Source organism: Seriola dumerili, unplaced genomic scaffold, assembly GCF_002260705.1.
Source record: "Seriola dumerili isolate Sdu_G_001 unplaced genomic scaffold, Sdu_1.0 BDQW01000291.1, whole genome shotgun sequence".
Taxonomy (NCBI): domain Eukaryota; kingdom Metazoa; phylum Chordata; class Actinopteri; order Carangiformes; family Carangidae; genus Seriola; species Seriola dumerili.
The window spans coordinates 6,206,986-6,221,388 of record NW_019174546.1 but is presented as its reverse complement, the minus strand read 5'-3'; the positions used below and the strand labels follow the sequence as shown (position 1 = coordinate 6,221,388).

The 14,403-nt window shown below is 39.2% G+C and overlaps 2 protein-coding genes across 3 annotated transcripts in view; one reads left to right on the top strand and one right to left on the bottom strand.

Annotated features, from left to right (window-relative positions):
• The window catches only part of spidr (scaffolding protein involved in DNA repair), a 35,830-nt gene extending 27,544 nt beyond the window's left edge, over window positions 1-8,286 (top strand). For both annotated transcript variants that reach the window (XM_022757945.1, XM_022757946.1), the window contains exons 15-20: window positions 121-319; window positions 3,714-3,908; window positions 5,113-5,206; window positions 5,296-5,410; window positions 6,719-6,775; window positions 7,744-8,286. In XM_022757945.1, the coding sequence (XP_022613666.1) occupies window positions 121-319; window positions 3,714-3,908; window positions 5,113-5,206; window positions 5,296-5,410; window positions 6,719-6,775; window positions 7,744-7,863 (780 nt within the window). In that variant the 3' untranslated portion in view covers window positions 7,864-8,286. The remainder of the gene's footprint in view (window positions 1-120; window positions 320-3,713; window positions 3,909-5,112; window positions 5,207-5,295; window positions 5,411-6,718; window positions 6,776-7,743) is intronic.
• Window positions 8,287-8,370: 84 nt separating this feature from the next.
• Window positions 8,371-9,787, bottom strand: cebpd (CCAAT/enhancer binding protein delta). Its single transcript, XM_022757947.1, has one exon. It carries the CDS (start codon window positions 9,576-9,578, stop codon window positions 8,694-8,696), a length of 885 nt encoding a protein of 294 aa, XP_022613668.1. The 5' UTR covers window positions 9,579-9,787; the 3' UTR covers window positions 8,371-8,693.
• Window positions 9,788-14,403: the final 4,616 nt, after the last annotated feature.

The following is a 14,403-nucleotide window of genomic DNA, read 5'->3' as shown; positions in this document are numbered from 1 at the left end:
GTGCTTTGTAAGCTTTTGTTATGTAATGTTTCCTTTAAATTGTCTTTTTCTAGGTCATTCTGGGTTTCTAAGTAATTCTGTTTTGCTCTGTCTTTGTCTGCCTTTCTGTTTCGACTTCAGAGCACTGATGTAGGCCAGGGTGAGGTTTGGTTGATGCTGACAGACCCCAGTCTTCAGGAGGAGCAGGCTGAGCGACCATGCAGGAGAACAGTGGCCCTGTGTGTGAGCACTTCCTGTGTGCTCACTTCCTCTGTCCTCGAAGCTCTACATTCACCCGCTGCATGTCGCATGTCGTTCAGAGATGCCTTCAAAGAACCTGGTAAATGTCACATAACATGGTTTATTGTGACCTGACGTGCCATTTCTATTTTATAGGACTGTGTACACCAGTCAAGTATAACTCTGAGGCACCTCTAATACACTTTAGCATTTCCATTTTCTGCTACTTCATTCTACATTTCATTTTGTACTTTTTACTCCATTACTGCATGCATCTGACAGCTATACTTAACCTGTTACTTGCATTTAGAAGAAGTACTCACATCTTTTACTTAAGTAAAATACCAATTTCACAATGTAAAAATGCTCAATTATAACCAAAAGTCCTGGATTTAAATTTTACTCAAGTAAAAGTGCCAATGCCAGAGCAGTAACAGTAGTGTTTGTACAGTAAAATGTTCCCTGTGCCTGATGTTATTATATATGACATTATTAGATTACAGTTGCATCAGTGTATAAGCAGCATTTGACTGTTATAGCTACTGAAGGTGGAGCTAGTTTTAAATACTTAACACACAGTTAAGTATCCAGTAGTTCTGAACTGAAATATGAAATATTGAATAATTTAAACAGTCATTGAAAATGTTATTTAATGAAAGCTGTGTAAACAGAGATGAAGGTGGTAGTGTGGTGTAGTGATTGGTAGGATCAGGTTTTGTGTGTTGTATGGTGCAGCAAACCAAAGACACAAAGGATGTAAGTTTGTCTACCTGCACGGGAAAAACACAGCAGAACCAAAAAGGCAGGCAGACAGAATTAAAGGGTTGTTATCGACATCTGCAACTTGAAATAGAAAAGTACCTCAAAATTGTACTGAAGTACAGTACAGTACTTGCTTATTTTCCACCACTTGGTAGTTCAAAAGTTCACGTACAAAACATATGATAAGTATATACAATAAAGATTCAACCAGCGGTTCACAGCCTTCATAAAAAAGTCAAAAAGACATTTGAAAGGGGCCTTTTGTCACGTCTCAGATGTTCCACCAAAGAGAAATTTCTCCTCTAAACTTCTCACATGGTTTTGTTTAAAGAACTGTTCAAGACCCAAAGAGGTAAAATTATCCAATATTTGACAAATAAATCAAAGACTAGAGAAAACTCCAAAAAATGGATACACAGTTGTGTAGCAGAACTAATGTTTTTTTCTTCTGTCCGACCACATTAATCATCATGACACATCAGATTTATTTGGAAAAGGCCAGGAAGAACTGGATTAATCTCCCCAACATTATATAAAGTATTTACAACTAACCCCACCTCAACCAGCTGCAACATTAGAATGCTGTTTTCACATTGACGCATCAGTAATAACAATCTAATGTATGTCATATACCGTAATATATCAGTCGCATAGGATATTTTTCCATGCAACAAGTGCTTCTACATATTACTGATAATACATTTGATCATGTACTTAAAGAGGAACTCCACTGATTTTACACATCAGTGTTGGGCAGTACTAAAAACTACAAACTTGACTGAGGGTTGTGGAGTTAGAAAGGAGTGAGCTTACCAGACTCTGTGGCGTGCTCCTCATCTCTGCTCGAGGCTAGTGACAGTGTTGTAGAGGTGCAATGCTAAATCAGTGGAGTACTTTTGAGGATTTTGAGTAAAGGATTTCAACCTGTAATGAAATATTTTCTCAGTGTTGTACTGGTACTTCTGCTCACTGATAGAAATACTCAGATCTTTCCCTTAAGTTCAGAATTATACTGAAGTAAAAGTACAAAAGCATCAAGATATACTTAAAGTACCAAAAGTAAAATTACTAATGACGCAGAATGATCCATTTGAGAGTAGTATTTACAGTATACAACAAAACTGATTACACTCCTGGTTAGTGTCACTAAAATGTTAGGAAATTACAAATTCTGTCCATGTAATACAAATTAGTTTCATTTGCTTGTTGTAGCCCAAGAAAAATTTATCTATAAAGAAAAGTTCATATTTATGAACCAACTGCTACCGAGGCCAATTCACCCTTCATTAGTGAGATTTCATATTCTCTTATTTTTTTCTTGTTGTATGTCCAGCTTTACTTGTGATGACAGATTTGATCCTCCTGTGCACAGATGATACCGGTCAAATCTGTGGAGAGATGTTCTGCCGTTCTTCACAGATGATTCTTTTCAGCTGCTCTTTGCTGAAGGGCTTTTGTTGTTTTACCTTCCACTTTAAAATACTCGTTAAAATACTAAGTTTTTCTGTTGGATTCAAATTCCTCAGGTCACAGTCTTCACTTCACTTAACTTTTCATCCAGTATTTGATTATTGCAAAATTTGATTACATGGTGCCATCAATAAATGCCATCTCCCCTACACCTTTTGCACTGATGCAGCCCCATATCCACACACTCCCACCTCCATGTTTCACAGTTGGCCCCAGATAGTCACTGTGGTAATCCTCAGTGCGCGCCAAACATGCTGGACCCCCCATCACCCCATGTGATCCAAACAAATTTATTTTTGTTTTCATCTGACCAAAGAGTGTGCTGCCAACATTCATCAGGCTTCTTTTCATGTTATTTGGCAAAGTTAAAACTTGCAGTTTTGTGCCATTTCAGTAATGGTTTTCTTCTTGGACGCCGTCTGTAGAGGTCGACTTCATCAATGTCCTTCACACTATCTGATCAGTCACTGAAACATTATTTTCCACACACAATTCTTGTGCCAACTCAATGCAAGGCTACATAAATAGTAAATTGTGTGTGACGTCATTTTCCCGGGACCGCCACTGCACCCTGCGTTATTGGTTGATGGTTCTGGTTATGGTTCTTCCTACACCTCCTCAACTGCTGCAGCTGTGTTTCAGCTTATGTTCACTAGGCCGCTGATGCTCTTGTCTCACAATCTGGTTTCTTACTTGCTCAGGCAACTTCTTACCACATGGAGCCATGTTGCATCAGAAACAACCAACAAACTCACTTTTGTTGCATTGAGGTTAAACTATGGGGCCCATATTTTCAATGTAGTCTATCTAACCTGTTTGTTTTTAAATATACACAAGCTCAAATACTCTACTCTTAGACTTTAATGTGGCAGCTGGTAAAGGTAGATCTAATTTTAATTTTTTTTTTTTATTATTATTATTATCATTATTTTACCGCCTGGTATCTTAAATCTATAATAATATATCATGATTCATTTATTAATTATACTTTGTATTAATAATCTGAATCTGCAAAATAACAAGTACCTAAAGCTGCATTGGAGTAGAAATATAAAGAAACATACAATACAAATACTCTAGTACAAATCCCTCAACACTGCATCAAAGTAGTACTTGAGTAAATGTACTACTTAAATAAGGCATCTGTCCTTCTTCCTCCACTGCACCCTCACTGGTCTGCTGGTCTGGGGATGAGCACAGTCAGTACTCTAGATTGTTTATGCACATTTCATTTGTAAGTACATTTCAATTTCAACATCTAGGTGTCCTCCTGTGTGTGGAGCAGTCAGTTGTTGAGGTGTGCCCTGTTGAGCCTGAAGACGGCCTCCAGTCCACAACCAGGCCAGAGTTACTTTCACAGTCGCTCGGCGAGCCCCAGGCGGAGACCCTGCCCCAACCTGTGAGACTGGATCCTCTGAGTCTGGAGACCACACCCAACTCCCTCTGTACTCTCACAGGTCAGTTTCCCCCCTTTCACTGTGTCCTGTGGTTTTCATGTAACTCGCCTCATCTGAAGTGATTCCTGCCGAACATGGCCACTGTTTTCTCTAGGGAAGAAAACCACTTGTTTTTTTCATATATAAGTTTACAGCTCAGCAAGAGGCCTTGATGTGGCTTTAAGGCCTTGCTTTCTTCTGTTTCTTATTCACTGTCCTCAGGCTGCCATTGTTTGGGACTGTAAGAAATGAAAACACATGAAATATTGTTGCATTCACGTCCATTCCCATGTCGGTTTCGGTGAAATCAACATGCCTGCTCCCTTTAAATTTCAGTTGAGGGTGGCATGATGGGAAAATAAGCTAGTGTGGAGGCCTGTTGCAGGACCCCCCCCCCAGCAATATGTTGAAGGAACGTGACTTTTTGCGGTGTTCATTGAAATATCACTGAACAACTTGTGCTGATTTTATCTCATTTACATCAGACAAGTTAAGAGACCTTGTTATGACGTGTTGATTTCTTTCTTTAAATTCTTTGAAGCTTTGCAATTATGTAAATGTGGTGCAGACAAGGGCAGCCTAAATCAGATAATAATCTGCATCTGTCGACTTTGTGTCGCAGTTGAGGGCAAAGATCAAACTGTGAACCCTCTTGGTTCTGGCTCCTCTGGCTGTACATGTTTGGTCAGGTGGCTGAAAAAAAATAAAACAAACATATTATCTTTTGCACTCGTGTGCAAATACTATCTTCTGGAAATTACCAGTGGAAAAAGCCTCAGACCAGAAAGTACAACAACCATTTATCAGTCTTAAATTCCGTATCTTATTTAAGGTCCTATATTTGTGTTTGTGGGACAGCAGCTCTGGTTGTAAAGTGACATGATGTTTAGGCAGGGAGAAACATCGTTGCTGCATTTATCAGTACGATCTCAGATAAAAATGAAAGGGATGTTTTTATCTCTTACACCCTGTAACAAACATACACACACTTGAAACCTATGCGTAGATCGTTTATCTGTTTCTTCTAGTTAGGCGTCAATGCTTTTCCTTTGGCGTCCACCAGTTGAAAATAGCAAGAAGTGTAAATAAAATTAACAATAAAGATAAGCAGGCTGTCGAAAGAGAGTAAATTAACATCATATAGGAAAGTACAGTTTGTATGGATGTTTCCCAAAGGTGATTTTGTATGTTAATGTTTTATTAACAGTTGTATTTCTGATTGCAGGCGTGATAGTTGGTGTGGATGAGAACACAGCTTATTCTTGGCCTGCCTGCAACCTCTGTGGAAGTGACAACTTACAGATGTTAGCAGAAAGGCCGTAAGTTTTCAGAATTACTCACAATATCTTAATGTTAATCATCATGGCAAATAAACACTTCATTTTTTGTTTTTTTTTTCTTTTCACAGTCAAAACTTCCACTGTGTTTCTTGTAAGTCAGCAGTGGACAAGCCAGACACAAAGATTCAGCTGGAAGTGCTTCTGAGTTGCTCTTCATTAAGTGATTGCACTTTAAAGGTTAAGGTGAGAACAGTGATTCTGGGTATTGTACTATGCATCCCAGTACCTTTTCTGTGTGGTGAATCAAGCTTCAAAAATCTAAATGTTTTAGGGATATTAAGGTTTTATTTTACACTGGGTAACTGATGTGTGTTCAAAGGAATAGTTCAATATTTTGTGAGATACATTTGTTTGCTTTTTTGGCGGAGAGTGAGTTGAGAAGCTTAACACCACTCTCATGTCTTTACACTAAATACAAAGTTCCAGCCAAGGAGATGGTTACGTTAGCTTAGCTTAGCTTAGCTTAGTTTAGCTTAGCGTGACTTAGCATAAAGACTGGAAACTGGAAACAGCTAGCCTGGTTCTGTCTGAAGGTAACAAAATCCACCCACCAACACCTCTGAATCTCACTGACTAACATATAATATTTAGTTTATTTAATCCACACAAAACCATATTGTAAAATTGACATTTTGCAAGAGGGGTTGTGTGATGGACTATTTCTTAGCTGAGACCAGTGGCTTCCTGGAGTCTTTGCTGGTGTCTTGACAACTGTTCACAGCCATGAAACACAATTTGGTTTTGGTATTGATTAAACAAGCAAAATATAATGTGTTAATCAGTGAGGTTTAGAGGAGCTGGATTTTATCACCAGACAGAGCCACGCTAGTAGCCCCCCCCCCATTTCTAGTCTTTATGCTAATCTAAGCTAACAGCTAACCTCTCCTTCGCTTAGGCTTCATATTTACTGAGCAGACCTGAGAGTGGTATCAGTCTTCTCATCTAACTCTCAGCAAGAATGCAGTAATATGTTGAACTGCTGCTTTAAGCAGAAACAACAAAAAAATTTTACTTTTCTATATTTATGAAGTATGCCAGTACAAAGAACAGCAGGGTAGGAGGGTGGTGCAGTGATCAGAGAGCTCAATTCAAACCTTGTTGAAACCTGTTGAAGTGTGCTTGAGCCAAACACTGAATCCTCCCCTGGACTCTTGGAGTGATGAGACTTTTATTGACTTATAAAGATAAAATTCACATTCAGCACATTAAAAGGCCGAAGAAATAAAATCCTTTACTGTACCTGCACCTGCATAATGGCCTTTTTTTGATTATTATAGAAAACCTGGTGTGCATTTGTAATGAGAAAAGTAACTGAGTCAATCAATATCAGCATTTCCCTTATCAGCAATCTGATATTTTAACCCTTTCTATCAATCTGTTGCTCACCAGAGACCACAGTATGTTTGGTTCAGGATTTATTTTTTATTACAACATTAAGACGATGATTAAAATGACGTTAATGACTCCACACCTTCTGATCTCCCCTGACAGCTGCAGAAAAAGACGATCATGTCCATTCTGAACACCGCAGCACTGGAGCGTGATGAGGTAGGTGTGCTTTTATAAACTGTTACATAACACTGGGCTGAACTGCACGGTGCATTGATCTTCTGTCGATATGTCCTGAAAGCACAGTCATCTGTTCATGTCAGGGTGATAAAGCTCTATTGGGTTAGGGAACAAAAAAAGTCGTGCTGGTCATTGATGCAGAAGGAGTTTACCGCCAAAATACAGACGCAATCTTCCTGTATTTAGTGATTGATTTTATTTTATTAAGTTTGGATGCAGTTTGTCCACTGGCAATATTATGATTTATTTTCCATGTAATTTACAAGTGGTGGAGCATGATAATAATCATGCAAATGCAGTGTTACTTATAATAGAGCTGCAACAATTAGTTGGGTAGTTGATTGACAAAACGTTAATCTGCAACTATATTGTTAATCACATTTTTGTTTTAGACACTTTTTTAAGCAAAAATGTTGAGATTTGCTGTTTCTAACTTCTCAATTATGATGATCTGATGCTTTTCTTTGTCACATAACGTGGTAAACTGAACATCTTTAGGTTTCAGCCTTTTGGTCAGACAAAACAAGACTGTTAAAGTTGTCACCTTAGTCTATGGAAAATTATAGCAGGCTTTTTTTATATAATTATCTGGCATTTCATAGACAAAACGATTAGTTGATGATGAAAATAGTCATTAGTTGTAGCCTTAAGTTACAAAGTAGGCATTAGTGGTCTTCCTCAGGGGAGCTCATGAGTCATGAACAAATTCCAAGATCAACAGAATTAATGCTGACCAATATGATGAGTGCAAAGGTCAGGGCCTTAAGTGCACTCACATATTTTTGCAACCACAGCAACTTCACTAGATTGAAGAACTAAAAATAGTTGTGCTTTTTTCATGTGCAGCTGCAGTAGATGGGTTTTCAGCCTAAAATGGTCTAAACAATAGTAAATAAGGTGTGAACTTGTATGTTTCTGGGAGTTTTTAGATGGACTGTGTGTCTCAGTTCCCAGGTTACGATGTGGAGAATGTCCTGGGAAAAGAGGTGGGCCCCATCGCCGTTTACGTCCGAGTCGTCACCAGGAAACCTGCCCCCTGGATTGGCCTGGAAGAAATCTCCCTCTAAAGGCTGTCAGGGCAAGTAGCTAATGATATCAATCCTGGCTCCAAGGATCTGCATGCACACTAGACCTTGGTCTGAGCCAGTTTAGCCTGCTCTCCTCCCCTCTGAAGGCCTCCCTGACAGCTTGTGGCTGTGCTGAAGTGAACCGGCTGCAAGAAGACAAGGTCTTGTTTGTGTTAATGATATGTGATCCTGTGCACCAGGAGTTGACAGCCCAAGGGTAGACCAGAGGCATGCAGTGTCTGTCAAAGCAGCCCACGTGGTTCATCAACTTGGATGTGACTTTCAAATGAGAACTTTTCAAGTGTAAACACATTTGTAAGTGGTTTGAAAGACCTTTTTTTGTTTTCCAACCTAGTCATCTACCTCTGTATTTAAGATTACTGACACTGTGTCAATAAACGTGTTTTTGCTGACTTAACTTTCTATTTCCTGTTTCACTTCTCTGATTTCTTGTGAGAAAACACTCCTGCTATATGTGAAGACTACTCACAGACCAGGCAATTTCTGTACCTTTTCCATGTTTTTATTGGAGATTCCATAAACAAAATGTTTTCAAGGTTTCATACAAACTATATAAAAGATCATGCTCTGGCTCTTATACAAAGTTTGGAATTATAAAACATGTACCATGTCAGGTATAACATCATATCATATAAATGCAGTGGTAAAATAATTTAATACAGATAAAATCCCACAAAAATATGGCAGCAACATCATATATTTTCCAGTGCCATTATGGTAAGCTTAAAATACATCTGGTACAGATGGTAAAAACAAAAGTCTCTTGAGGTATGTCTCCTAAAAGCTCAGTTCATAGAAGAGTTCATTTGTCACCGACTCTCTACAGTCGTGGACAGAGCGGCAAAGGAGGAGTTGGGTATCTGCTTGAAGAAATCTCTGAGGCCGGTGAGCTCTCTGGTTAGCTGCTCGATAGTTTTGTGAAGCCTGTCGTTTTCAGCACTCAGTTCAATCAGCTTCTGCTGCATCTCCATGTTGCGCCTCTTGGCTTTATCCCTGCTTTTCCTCACTGCAATGTTATTCCTCTCTCGCCTCTGTCTGTACTCCACGCTGTACCTGTCCACCGCCTTTTTGCCTTTCTCCCTCCCGATCTTGCGCGGGGAGGATTTGGCTGAGCTGACAGTGGAGACGGGCTCCGGGGTGGTTGGCGGGGTCGGCTGTCCTGTAGGGAGGCTGACGGAGGTCTGGGCGCAGGTCTCGATCTGGGAAGGCAGGGATGAGGACATGTCGCTGTCACTCCAGTCGGACTCCTGCTTGATGGGCGCACTGAACGCCCCCTTTTCCAGCCCGGTGTCCGCCTTCCTCTCCGCTGTGTATGTGGCTGACAGCTGCTGCACGCTGCTGGGCTGCAACGAGCTCTGCATGTTGTAGAAATCCGCCTTCTCCTGCTTCACAGTGTTGAACAGGTCGAGGAAGAGCTCGTCGTTGCACAGCTCCAGGTTTGGCACGGCTGTCATCGACTCGATGTACTGGCTGAAGTCGATGGCACTCTCGTCGTCGTACATGGCAGGGGCGGTGCTCAGCTCCACCATGGTGCCGTCCTCGCCCGCTCCGTCGCTCCTGCTGCCCGGCTTGCAGACCCCCTGCTGCGGGCCGCCCAGCTTGGTGCTCTCGTAGAAGTTAGCAGGCTCCATCGCCCAACTCATGTTGCATTGTGGGGACACGCAGTGGGAGTCCAGGCTGTATATGTCACACATGAACTCTGGTGACTTTGTCCACGTGGTTTGGGAAAGAAATAAACTTGTTAAAAAGTGACCCTTAGATGTGACAGCTGTCTGCTGCACAATAACCCTGCACTGGCTTCTCTTGCTCTGCAGGCACCTCTCCCTTTCTTGAAAAGGTCTTATTTGGCTTTTATCCCTGGGTGCTGCCTGTCAGGCTCCTGTCACTGAGGATGCTCAAACACTTCTTGTCACTCCTCTGAGGCATCTGTACTTTCGCAGACAGTTTTGTATCGTTTCCCCAGCTGACGTCACACGTGCCGCCCTCTCACGAACCAGTCAAGTCCAAACTGGGATCACATGGTGTCCCCTAACTTCCCATTTGAGGAGAGAGGGGCGTGTTGCTCTTGCCACCCACTTTTTACTACGATTGTATGAATGGCTCAGAGTTGTTTACATACTGTAGGCTCTGCTCAGGGCGTGTGGGATTAACTTTAATTTGTCATCCAGAAAAACTGTCTGTCTGTCTCAACCAGTGGTAGAAGTGTTCTATTAAAATGCGTCGTTAGCAGTAAGTGTCTTGTATTCAAAATGTTGAAGTATGAAGTAAAAGTACAGAAGTGTTATCAGCAAACTGTATGAACGTGCTCAATAGTGTCATGCATATATAAATGCCCAGTCTACAATGATTTATAAAACACAAGGATGCATTACTGAACGGGCCTGAAGGGCACAAGTCCAGGGGCCCAAAGTGTCAGGGCCCCCCTGAGCTTAACCAGACAAATGTCACTGAAACACATACCGATGACAAAGAGACATAAAAACCCAAAGGAGATGCAAGATGACTGCAACGAGATGCTAAATTTCCTCAAACAACCAAATGACCACAGAAACACTCAAAATAACTAAAAAGAGATACAAAATTTCCACAACGCAAAATGACTCCAGCCCAAGTTTCTTATAATCATTTATCCAGAAGAATCATAAATTATGAAGTGGATTTATTTTTGGATTATTATTATTTGTTTAACATGCAAGTAATACTTGTAACTGGTCAAGGTGAAGCTTACTGTGACTATTTTATAAACTATAGGGTATTTTAATCTGTAACAATACATCATATTTTATAAACTGATGACACTTTTTTTTTTTCTTCTTAATTTGTAAAGGAAATAGTTGTCAGATAAAGGTAGAGGAGTAGAAAATACAATATCTCCATCTGAAATGTAATGATGTAAAGTTATAAAGTAGCAGAAAATGGAAATACTCAGGTAATGTACAAGCACCTCACAGTTACGCCTAAGAAAGAACTAAATGCACTGACCTTCCACCACCGTTCTTACAAGTTGTCATGAAATGGCATTCATTCATTCAAAATTCAAAATTGCAAGTACAAGTTGTATCATGCTGATGGACGTCATAAGGATCTGGGACAATTCACCAAGGGGAAATTCACCTCTTACGTAATAGAAACATGATTTTGTGTGCATTGTATGGGCCTGTTGCATGTTGGCCATACCATTTCATGACAATATACTTGATCTACTTGACTTACACTAACCACGCACAGCATATTACCATCATTGCATGTATCATGTATATCAATATGGTCCCAGTATAAGGGAGATGAAACCATCAAAACAGAAACAACACATCCCCTTTTTAGGTTGTCATCAGTCTTACAGACTTGCATTCATAACTTATAATGGCAAGTCCAGTCATGCTGTAGCTACATCATGAGGATATGTGACCATTCAAGGTAGCTGTAATGTACTGATTTTAGAATATAGTAATATAAAATTGCATTTATATAGTTGATTTTCAGAAGCAGAATCAACTTTATAGGACTTTTAACTCCAGGTCTCAGTAGCTCTCAACATACAGTATTTCAGTATACTGAATCTCAACTTGGGTGCTTGTTATGAGTTTTCAAGTCAGTATTACAGTGTGTTTGTCAAATTTCAGCAGTGCTGGAGGAAGTTCAAGATACTTTACTCAAGTGAATGTAGCAATACCAAACTGTGAGCATACTCATTTACAAGTGAAAGTCCTGCACCGGCAATGGTGCTTAAGTAAATCAATGGAAATATTTGTAGGAAAATGTATTTGAAGTATCAGAAGTAAAAGTAGCCTACTCATAATGCAGAAAAAAAGTGAGTGTCAAAAATTGTGTTAATGGGTATTATTAGTTATACATGAATGTATAAACTGTTGCAGTTGGTCGTGGTTGAGCCAATTTAAAATATTTTTTATTTAATCAACAGCAAAGCAGTGTATTTTATAATTTCACCATTTTTTCTATACCTGCAAAGTAACTATAGGCCTATCCGTCAAATAAATGTAGTGGCATTAAAAGTACAACATTTGGTGGAGAAGATGTATATAGTGGCATGAGATTGGAGTGCTCAAGAAAGTGCATGTAACTCAAAAAATATGTACTTCAGAAGAGTACTTGTAGTAAATGTACTTAGTTACATTCCACCTCTGAAACACAGAGAACATATTTACAGAGGGATACAAAACCGGACATTCAGCTAAACAAAGACTCCATGCTACACAAATGTAAGCAAACTTAAACGTACAGTATAGCTGGTATATACAGGTAAGAGCTGGACAACAAACTATATACAGGTGAAATTGTTATGTACTTTACATAGAGGGTTGCGGTGCTCATTGACATATGAAACCCCTTACATAACCTGGAATCTCAAGTTATTAACATCATTACACATTAACATTTGATTACAAGAAGTATTCTATTATAAATATTTTGTAACTTATTGTAATGAATAATATTACAGTGAAAAAAGGGTAATAAGATAATACATTGAAGGCGTTTGATAACTTCCTTATATAATAAACAAAATGTTGCTGCTGATGTTATGTTAAAGATCTTGTCTAAAAAAAGGCACCTTTAATGACACATGTCCTGACACTTCTCGGAAATGCTTCGATGTTTTCCTCTTAGGAAGTGAGCTGTACTTTTCCTCTTTCGTAGTCCCGTCTTAAATGGAAACTGCGCCACACTGTGGTCAGTAAACACACCTGCAGGATAAAGTCACACAATACACGCTGTCTCATCAATAAAGACAATCCTCGTAACACATTTTTATTTCCAAATAAAGTCAAACAATTACATCTTAAGAACATAATCCATTTTTTTTATTGTTTTTTCTCCCTTTTTCATTATAGTGATTATAAAAGTAGACTTTATAACAGTAGTTTTACTGGACTACATTAGATAGTACAGTTGTACCTAATATATGGGCATTGAGTTTATATTATTTGTCTTTATAATGCTTGTGATGCAGTTATAAAAAAAATCAAATGATTTTGTTTATTTTCATTTGCTAGTATTATATTTATATGTAGCCTAATTGTTGATTTACTACTCATTTTATTTTAGTTTCAGGTATCCTCACACTTCTGATGATATTTTTTAATGTATTGTGAACTGTTTCAATAAAGATAGAGACAGAAAAAAAGATAATTTACTGTTGGACCAAACCAAATCAGTTCAGGGTATCAGCGTGCATACGACTACAAACAGTTAAAACAGATCGTGTTTTACTTATCACATAGAGAAACAAGTGTTGTTTCAGTTTTATTTTGTGTTTATTCTACTTATTAAGACATTGAATCATTTTTAATTAAAGTCGCATCGAAAGAAACTCAAAATCTACCCCCCTCTGCAGTGAACGACTCTGCTGGAAGGAAACAGCACTATCCTGACTTCCTATTGGTCCAAAGTTCCCCGCGAAAATTACGTCACCTGCAGTTTCGCGCCAGATCTGCAGCACTCGGACGTATATTCAAGAAGAGGTAAGAATAGAGTAAATTTATTTCATATATTCCTCATTAAACTGTAGATTAGCTTGGTGGATTCAAAGTGTCGGTTCTTAAACACGTTTGCTTGATTGTACATCAACGTGTTATGTTATTTTCATGATCACTTTGAAGTGTCGAACCAGGCCAAACAGTGCAAGTAAGATTCAGCTTATTGTTTCCCTGTGCAGCCACATGTCTAATGGTGGAGAAGTTATTAACTGACTGAACGTTTTAATGAAAGTAGAGAAACGCAATGTTAACCACTTACAAACACACTCGAAGGAGTAGCGGCAGAAAGTACTCGTGTTAGTAAAGTTAACTGTAGAACTTAGAGCGTTGATTTATGGCAACCAACCGACATGAAATGAATTTAAAGAAAGCTGCAGGTTCACAAAGTATGGCACTGTTAAAATGAAAAAGCACAATAGAAGGGAAGCTAAAGCACTAATTCGCAATTACATGGTTACTTTATGGTTCAACCTGTATTCTATTTTCATCCATAACCTGACTAAATATGCACCAACCACTGGAAAACAGCTCTCTGGTCAATAGTACCAATCATGTATCTTGGTCTCACTTAGATACATGGTTATACAGTATATTTTATTTAGCATGTAGTGATGAAGGGGCAAAAATATCAATGTAAGCAATAAAGTAGTTGACCCTTGACTATGTCCATCCAGCCTTGTAAATCTGAGGGTCATGGGAAGCTGTGCAATAGCAATAAGCAATAAAGTAAGATTGCATGGGAGTTACCAGGACATCAACACACACACACAACACCGCACAAACTCAGTGGATCTGCTCCAACAGTCAGCCCCCTTTAAAGTGATGCTGGAGGTGAGCCTAGTGTCCTCCCTGACCTCTTAAAAAAGAAAAAGTAGGCACAACCAAACACACCTGCTCTATTTTCTTTAAGTCTGGGCAGGTGGTGGGAATCCAGCCACTTAAGTGTTAGGTTAAGGACAATATCATTTTAGAAAATGTGCTTTTTCAACCTTCTTTGACGGCCTCTCCATTTGATCTTTAGGTA